Source organism: Nicotiana attenuata, unplaced genomic scaffold (assembly GCF_001879085.1).
Source record: "Nicotiana attenuata strain UT unplaced genomic scaffold, NIATTr2, whole genome shotgun sequence".
Taxonomy (NCBI): domain Eukaryota; kingdom Viridiplantae; phylum Streptophyta; class Magnoliopsida; order Solanales; family Solanaceae; genus Nicotiana; species Nicotiana attenuata.
In genome coordinates, this window is record NW_017672603.1 from 3,430 (window position 1) to 12,805 (window position 9,376).

At 39.8% G+C, this 9,376-nt stretch overlaps 1 protein-coding gene across 1 annotated transcript; it reads left to right on the forward strand.

The window, feature by feature from the left end:
* The first annotated feature begins 2,310 nt into the window (after positions 1–2,310).
* Positions 2,311–3,550, forward strand: LOC109213827. Its single transcript, XM_019377665.1, has 3 exons — positions 2,311–2,553; positions 2,629–2,902; positions 3,105–3,550. The coding sequence occupies exons 1-3, from the start codon at positions 2,311–2,313 to the stop codon at positions 3,548–3,550; spliced, it is 963 nt and encodes a 320-aa protein (XP_019233210.1).
* The last annotated feature ends 5,826 nt before the right edge of the window (positions 3,551–9,376 follow it).

Below are 9,376 nucleotides of genomic sequence, written 5' to 3' on the forward strand. Positions count from 1 at the left end.
GTAGCAACGTAAAATTTTGCGGTTCTAAAGGTGTACGTGCAATCTTCTCCAGGTATGTTAAGGCACTTCCTTCTTTCTTTTGGCATGATCTAAAGTGAAATGAATGCGCTACTTCATAACGGATCTACTCCTAGCAATTAAGGTTGTCCATGTTGTTCTTTCCTTATAAAATTATTCTAAGCAAGTGTGTATGATCCTTGAATCCTACTAAGGTTCATATTGAGGGTATGGATGTCCATAATGTTCTTAAGTCACTCCAAAAGGTTTAGAAGGTGATTCCATGAGTCTAGCATGCACTATATATAGTATCTATTTTACTCTACCGAGCCGCGCTATAGTCGGCCGGGTATGGCACCTATTATGCAACCACTGATCAGTTGGGTTTACCGAGCTCCACGTGGCCGGGTATGATTCTACCGAGCCTTATGATGGCCGGGTACGTTTTTACCGAGTCCTCTTTGAGGCCGGGTATGATATGATGATGATGATGCCCATAGAGGCGTATGTTTTTAAAAGTTTATGTATATATATGTATTATGCATTTCATGTCAGTAGCCCCCAGAGGCACTCAGATGTTACAGGTTGTATCTCCTCTATCTCTCTTTGCATTACTGTTCTTGTTTATGCTTTCCTGCCGTACATACTCGGTACTTTATTTGTACTGACGTCCCTTTTGCCTGGGGATGCTGCGTTTCATGCCCGCAGGTCCCGATAGACAGGTCAAGAGCTCTCCAAGTAGGCTATCAGCTCAGCGAAAGATGTTGGTGCGCTCCATTTGCTTCGGAGTTGCCTGTTTGGTTAGTATGATTTAGACGTGTATTGTTTGGTATGGCGGGACTCTTTCCCGACCTTTATGACATATATGTACTCTTAGAGGCTTGTAGACATATGTCGTTTACGTGAAAGATTGTACGGCCTTGTCGGCCTATGTCTTGATTTATAAATAATTATGTTGGCCTTTTAGGCCCGTATGTCACGTGTATATGATAATGTAATAAGAAAGATACGTTACGTTGGTACTCGGTTGAGTAAGGTACCGGGTGCCCGTCGCGGCCCATCGATTTGGGTCGTGACACTGAAGACAGGTACGATGTGAGTCAGCAAATAGTCGATACCACTTGCAAGCATGTGACCGGTGCTGGATGAATTTCGAAGATAGGGTAACCAATAACAATGGTCTGAAGAATTTATATCGGATAGCATTCAATGAGCAGCTGTTACAGAGAATATCTGCATTTATAGCCAACCGTTACGCGGCCATCTATCACGATTTTATTCTCATTTAAGAGGAGACATAAATAGGAGGATTAGTATTCATTGTAGGGCACGAGAAACATTATGTACACAAAAGCTATATTCTGCTCTCAAATTATGAAATTATTTGCTTCTTTAGTTCTTAATATTGTTCATACTACTGCTTCCGGAGGAGCTCATCATACCAGCAGGCTTGTATTTTTTTAAGTTATTTTTACATTCTTGATTTCATTCTTGTTTATTTCATATTGTTGGATCAAGTTAATTCACGGGACTATAAACCACGTTATAAATTCAATTGTATCATTTTACGGGTAAATAATTTGACGTTCACCGTGGAGCATAGACAATTTTGTACTTGCTCTGATATTTTAATCTATTACTAATAAATATTGATTCCTTTCTTAGCAAAAGAGAAATCAGATGTGGAAGTTAATGATGTCAACAATTCCTATAATGTTGGAGCACATAATGAACATGATGATGTGTTCCAATGTGATGATTCAACCAGCGAAACCCGCAACGAAGGAGATAAAACAACTCCAGTTCACGAGGGTCAAAATCCTCGTCATGTGAGGAGTCCAACTCCTGATGATGTGGATGATGAACACATTGTTGAAACGGTCAAAATCTTGAGAGAGAATCAAAGGGAAATAATGGATCACCTCTCAAGACAAGATCAGGTAATGACAGAGTTGAAACAGCTTCTAATACTTCTAATGGAAGAGCTCAAGTTCCACCCAGTGTCCTTGTAAATCAAACAGTTCAAAGAACTGGTAACGATGCTCCAAGTGAGGAGTTTGGTTTTAACGAGGCAGGAGGTACCGGTAGTGGATCTGGGAACGAAATCAACGTTAACGACCATTCAAAGTCGAGCTCATGATATTCATGAGAGAAATGAATGAACGCATGGACCAAAAGGCAAAGTAATTTCATGCTCGAATGGATCAGATCGTGGGAGCGCCGCCGGTGTTAAAGGGACCTGATTCCAAAAAATATACACAGTTGTTGTTTTAACTAAGTGCGGCTCCAGAGTTGATCTCGAAGAGGTTTAAGATGCCAGATATTCCAAAATATGATGGGACTTTGGATTCACAAGAACATATCACGACATACACTATGGTTGTAAAGGGAAACGACCTGGCCCAGCACGAGATTGAATCTATTTTGCTAAAGAAATTTTGGGAAATCCTGATGAAGGTTGCCTTAACTTGGTATTCTCTTTTACCTGATCATTCCAATGATTCATTTGAAATTCTTGCAGAATTATTTATTAAAGCTTATGTTGGAGCAAGAAAGGTCCAAGCAAGGAAGGCGAATATATTCAGAATATCCCAAGGAGAATCCTAACTACTGCGAGAGTTTGTGATCCAGTTCCAGAAAGAAAGGATGTTATTGCCGGCAGTACCGGATGAGTGGGCTTCGGGGGCATTTACAAAGGGTCTCAACCCATTGAGTTCCGATGCCTTCCGAAAATTGAAGGAAAGCTTGCTAGAAATTCAGGCAACCACATGGGCAGATGTTCATAATCGCTACGAGTCAAAGATCAGAATAAAATATGATCAACTGGGTTCTTCGGCGTCTTCCAAAGGACGAAATCGTGATCGCAATCAAGATAAGTTCAAAAGTGATTTGATGCGTATCGGAGGTGCTCTAGGAGTCGATTTCAACTTATGAGAGGGCCGATGTGCATGTAAATAAAGGTTTTCAGTCATCGGATAGGTTCACTTTCGATAGAAGGGCAGATCGTGGTCTAAGTAGTAGATCATTGCAGGAAAAAGAGGTGTCGGGGCCCTAGGAGTCAACATATTCCAGGTTATCCGACTACAACTTCAACATCAGTTTAGTAGTACTGGTGCCGGTTATCAGGAATATTAAAGAAGCTAGGTTCCCGAAACCAATTCTGTCGGATCCAAGCCAGAAAGATCCTAATCTATGGTATGAGTTCCATGAAAATCACGGTCACAGGACTGGGGACTGCCGACACATTCGTGAAGAGGTAGCAACATTGTTGAAGAATGGTCACCTTAGAGAATTCCTAAGTGACCGGGCCAAGAACAACTGTGGAAAAAATCGGGATGTTGCAGAACCATCAAAACCAGCTGCAGGGTCACCTTGTATGACAATAAACATGATCTTCAGTGGAGAAGAAGCAAATGGAGTGATATTTTTGGCAACAAAGAAGACGAAGTTATCGGTGACTCATGGCAAGAGGATTCGAAAGGTCTTAGAAGATGACATCACCTTCACAGAAGAAGATGATAATGGATTTCTTCTACCGTACAATGATGCTTAGGTAATTTCTCTTAATATTTTAGATTTTATAATTAAACGTGTGTTGGTTGATCCACGAAGTTCAATCAACATAAAATAATTGAGAGTTTTGAAGCAAGCATAGCTAACCGGAAACATATTTCCGACAACAAAGATTTTGACCGGATTCAACTTAACAACTGTGACAACCTGAGGAGAAATTTTGCTGACCACGCATGCCGAAGGAGTAACGAAGACCACCCTGGTCGACGTGATAGATGGCAACATGGGCTATAATGTAATCATTGGAAGGCCATGGATACATGAAATGAAGGTTGTACCTTTAAAATACCATCAACTATAAAAAATTTCCCACACCGTAAGGGATCAAGCACATCAGATAAGATCAACCACAAGGGACATGAACGCAACAACAGTTTCTAGTAGCAAGGGTAAAGAAATGAGCAAATAACAATTACTGGAACTGGTGCCTTCTTCCACCTCGATTGAAGATGATAAAGATAAGGAGTCATCAGAATTATACCAGGTACCGAGGTCTTTTCAGGTCCGGAGGAAACGAATGCGACCAAATCAACCGCAAAAGAGCTCGAACAAGTGGCTTTATTCGAAGAGTTCTTAGAAAGAAAATTCCACTTGGGAACATGATTGAGTCCCGAACTCAGGCTAAAAATTATGGATTTTCAAAAATCTAACATTGATTGTTTTGCATGGTTGCATTCATATATGACAGGTATTCCATTGGAAGTGGCTGTCCACAAGCTGCGTTTGGATCCTAACTTCCCTCCTATAAGGCAGAAGAAATGACTGAAAGTAGAGATCAGAAACATGTTTGTCAAGGAAGAGTTAAGTCTCTTAATGCAGGAGATCATCTGAAACATCTCCAAGAGACGCTTGATATTGTGAGCTAATACAACGTGAAGCTCAACCCAGAGAAGTGCGCCTTCGGAGTTGGTCTGGGTAAGTTCTTTGGGTTTCTAGTCTTTCAAAGAGGAATCAGACTAAACCCCGATAAAATCAAAGCTATCGAGGATATACCAAACCAGTTAACAAAGTGTGAAGGAAGTACAGTGGTTGATCGATAGATTGGCGGCTCTCAGCAGGTTCATCTCGAGGTCTTCAGAGAAGTTCCATCATTTTTTTCACTTTTGAAAAAGAAGAACGATTTCGTGTGGACTCCGAAATGCCAACAAGCACTGAAAGATCTAAAAAGGTACTTGTCTAGCCATCTATTTCTTTCAGAACTGTCAAAATAAGAGCAATTATTAATCTATTTAGCGGTCTCGGAAGTAGCGGTAAATGTTGTTCTAGTCTGGGAAGAGGAAGGTACGTAATTTTCAGTTTATTATGTTAGTAAAATTCTATCGGGAGCGGAGACACGTTATCCGCACCTTGAAAAATTGGCTCTAGCTCTCGTAGTTGCCTCTTGAAAACTTAGGCCTTATTTTCAATGTCATCCTATAGTCGTAATGACAACCTTTCCCTTGAGGAATGTCCTTCATAAGCCTGAGTTATCGAGCTGTTTGGCTAAATGGACAGTCAAAGTTAGTGAGTTCAACATTGAATACAAGCCCAGGACTACAATCAAGTCACAAGTTTTGGCCGACTTTGTGGCTGACTTTAGTCCGGGATTAATGCCTTTAGCTGCTCAAGAAGCAGTGTTGGTGTTGGGAATGGTATTAGGTGTTTGGGACCTTGTTTATGGATGGAGCTTCCAATGTAAAAGGGTTCGATCTCAGGGTATTTTTAATCACTCCTTTGAGGAAAACCCCGAGATAGGCCATTAGAACTATTCCACTAGCTAATAATGAAGCTGAGTACGAGGCTTTGATTGTAGGACTTGAACTAGCTTGGGAACTAGGTTCCGAAGTCATTGAAATAAAGTGCGACTCCCAGCTGGTAGTGAACCAAGTATACGGAATTTTCGACACCAAGGAGGAGTGCATGCAACAATAGTTGAACAAGGTTCAAGTATTACTTTCCCGGTTCAAGGAGTGGTCAATCATCCATATTCCGAAGGAGGAGAATGTGGAGGAAAACCCTTTGGATAATTTGGGTTCGTCCACGGAAATAAAAGGGTCTGATGCTGGTGCGGTAGTTCAATTATTGCATTCGGTGTTGGATGTGGATGACTACTATGAAGTTAACTCAACCAACTAATTTTGGGATTAGAGAAACGAGTTTATAGAATATCTAGGGCATGAAAGATTGCCTGAAAACCCAAAAGCATCGGGGGCGCTACAGACCAAGGCAGCTCGTTACTATCTTGTTGATTTAATTATAAAGGAGGATGTTCTAGGGACTTTTGGCTCTGTGTTTAGGGACATCGGAGGCTGACTACGTTATGAGAGAAGTTCATGAAGGAGTATGCAGGAACCATTCCAGTGTAGACTCGTTGGTTCTCAAGTTAATAAGAGATGGATACTATTGGCCCCGGATGGAGCTAGACGAAAAGACATTTGTACAAAAGTGCGATAAATGTCAATGCCATGCATAGTTAGTGCATCAACCGAAGAAACTTTTGCGTTCGGTGGTGTCACCATGGACATTCATGAAATGAGGGAAGGACATAGTCGGTAAAATTTCTTTTGGTTTTAACTGATTATTTTACTAAATGAGTTGAAGTAGGTACTTTCCAAAAGGTCGGAGAACAAGAAGTGATTGATTTTATATAGGATCACATTGTCTTCTGGTTGGGAATACCAAAAGAAATTGCTTGCGACAATGGACCACAGTTTATAGGTTCCAAAGTCACAAAGTTTTTGGAGGGATTGAAGATCAAATGAGTTACATCTTCACCATATCAACCGAGTGCTAATGGACAGTCAGAGTCAACGAACAAGGTAATAATCCAAAACCTTAAACAGAAATTAGAAGATGCTAAAGGAAAGTGGCCAAATGAGCTACCGGGTGTGTTGTGGGAATATTGGACCACAGTGAAGTCGAGCATGGGTGAAACACCCTTCTCACTTGTATGCGGTTTAGAGGCTTTGATCCGGTAGAAGTGGGTGAACCGACCTTAAAATTTTCCCGAGCAAACAAGGAGGCAAATAATGAAGCATTGCTGGTTAAATAGAATTGTTTGAAGAGCACCGAAATATGGCATATGTGAGGATGGTGGCACAAAAACAAAGGATGGAAAGGTATTATAACCGCATAGCAAATTGTCGATATTTGAAAATTTGGAATTTGGTTCTGAGAAAGGTTACTCAAAAAACTCGGGAAGTTAATGCCTGGAAGATGAGACTAACATGGGAAGGAGTTAAATTTCCAATCAATTCGAATGTGAGTCACCTTAAAAGGTATTATTCCTAAAGATCCTTGCTGGTACTGAAAGTATGTGCTGCACTCTTTTTTCCTTCATCGAATTTTTATCCCAATTAGATTTTTCTGGCAAGTTTTTAATGAGGCAGCAATGTAAAGCATACTACGAAGAACGGGTCATCCACAAAAACAAGACTTCTAGTGTTCGAATTCTTATACACAGAATTTGAACACTGAGGGAACTATTGTGAATGAATGCACTAAAAGTGTTACGAAGACCGAGGACTGTAAGAACCGGAAGCGATGTCTTATCAGGACCGGGGACTGCATGATTAGCCCCGTAAAAATAAGTTGTATAGGTTAGCTACATGTATTGACAACTTTATTTACTTAAGCAGAAGAATATTAATGTAAACGAACTTTTAAAGATAGAGGGAATAAATCAAAGTCCTTTTACTTTTATCTTATTTCTTATTCGAATGATAAGTTAATTTACTTTATCGTTTGAAAGTTAGTTAAAACTTCAAATGCTTGTGCCAGAATGAATAGGAGATGTGCTTTTCAAGAGCATCGCAAATGCAGCCCGGTGTATTGCAACCTAATAGAAATTTTTGAGTTGACTCCCGGCAATTAGGGCCCTCTCTTATGAAACCCACATAGTCAAATGATAGATTCTGGAAGTGTTTATGCCCGAAATCCAAAAGCTATCGGATGAGAAAAGATTCCCGAAGCTTTGTCAGTTAAATGAAAAAGAATATATTTTGCACAACACTTAAGAAAAGAATTTCTTTCATTAATTAAAATGTCAAACTCGGTAAAGAAGTTTTGGCATAGTTACAAAAAGGAAAGAAAAATATATACATTAATCTTGCTTCCAAAACCCGAAGGGAGAGAAGAGTCTTCATTTTCTTTTTGGGAGAAGGCTGTTCCACTTCCGGTTCAGAGCTTTCATTTTTATCTCCATCTTCTTTAGATTCCTTTTCGGTTCCCAAATACTCGGAGTTAGTATTCGAACATTCAAAAGCAACGAGCCGAGCTGGGAGGTTCTTAAGAGAGGTTGTCTCCAGTTTATGAGATTTGGCAATGCAGTCATCAATGTTTGCATTGCCTTCTTTGGATTCCTCCAAAGTCTTCCTCTTTGTATGATATATGTCATAGGTTTTCTCGAAGGGGATATAATCTTTTTTATCATGGAGTTTATCTCGGAGCTTTTCAATCTTTGATTGGAGCTTTTCATTTTTAGCTTTCATAATGCTGATTTTGGAATCAAGCTCAACATTGGTGGTCGAGTAAAGTTGATTCTTCTCCATGACATTTTTTAGCCTTTCTTACATTCTTTCCCTCTTCTCCTCGGCATCATTGGCCTCCTCGGTTTTAGAGCGTAATCAAGCTTCCAAGTTGTTGACTTGCTCCATGAAAGCAGATTCGCGCTCGGCAATAGCAGTCACAGTATCATGTAGGTCAGCCCACTTAGCCTTTGCATCATTAAGGTCTTCATGCAATTGAGTGGCCTCTTGGTTGTGGGTCATTCTTTCTTGCTCGGGTTGCTACAACCGGGCCTCGAGATCATCCATTTGAGCAATTTTTGCTTCCAGCACCAGGAGGCGCTCGGCAAGCTCACCCCGTTCAGCCAAAAGTTGATCGCGTTCCGTAGTAAGTGTTTCATTATCCAAGATTAACCTTTACAGGCCTTCGGAAGCAAGAAGGTTGGCCTGAAGAGGTTAAAGCTAAGGTTATTAACTCATAATATTATAAATGAAGAGTGATGGGAGATGATTATATTGATACCTATGTCGAGCAGTACATGATGTTGTTTAACAGACTCTCCACAGAAAGAGAGTCCATTTTTCTCCATTCTTTTTCTGTGGCCAACGACTTTATATAATTGGCAAGTGTTTAACCAAAAAATAAATTTCTCGATCAACGTCTATATTTAGAAGAAAATGGGTTACTGATAACCAGATTTTACTTCACTTTCTCAATGATATTTAAAAAAAGATTTACAAAATGGAATAAGGAATAAATTGATGGACGAATTATAAATTCAAGGTTGAGAACTTCAAGAAAGTAGAAAAGTAAAGAGTATATTTCAATAGTACTTAGGATCTCCTTATAAATAAAATTCTGTATCCTTATATAGGAATGTCCAATTATAACGATTTTTTCACATAATTTGGATTTATTATAGGCATTAATTATATTGATTGCCCATTATCACAGATAGTCGTAACTGGCGTGTTTATTGCTATAAATGCCCTATAACTATTCCGATTCACCTTCCTTCTTTACTTTCGGTTCATGTATCTTCCCTTCTTTTTGACCTTTATTCATACCACCCACGCCTCTTCTTTGACAATCGTTAGGCCCGATTCTCTTCTTTGTACTGTCCCGTGGGTGTTTCTCTCGTGCCTTCCTCTCTCAATTAATAAGATTAATTGAAAATTCCACTTGTCGCTATATTACTGATCCATGTGTCATGCTTTGTCAGAATACTAACATTCCACGTGTAATGCCCTTTTTACACCAATACAGATAGTCCCCCACTTTCTAAATATTCTCTACTGAATATTCGGAAAGTGGAAAGATT

What these genes read in the sequence shown, in the direction of transcription:
- LOC109213827 (XM_019377665.1), top strand. Translation starts at nt 2,311, where the DNA reads ATGCCAGATATTCCAAAATATGATGGGACTTTGGATTCACAAGAACAT. An exon ending in CTTATGTTGGAGCAAGAAAG is followed by an intron (nt 2,554 to 2,628) that starts GTCCAAGCAAGG and finishes TTTGTGATCCAG; the next exon opens with TTCCAGAAAGAAAGGATGTT. An exon ending in TGATTTGATGCGTATCGGAG is followed by an intron (nt 2,903 to 3,104) that starts GTGCTCTAGGAG and finishes TCAGTTTAGTAG; the next exon opens with TACTGGTGCCGGTTATCAGG.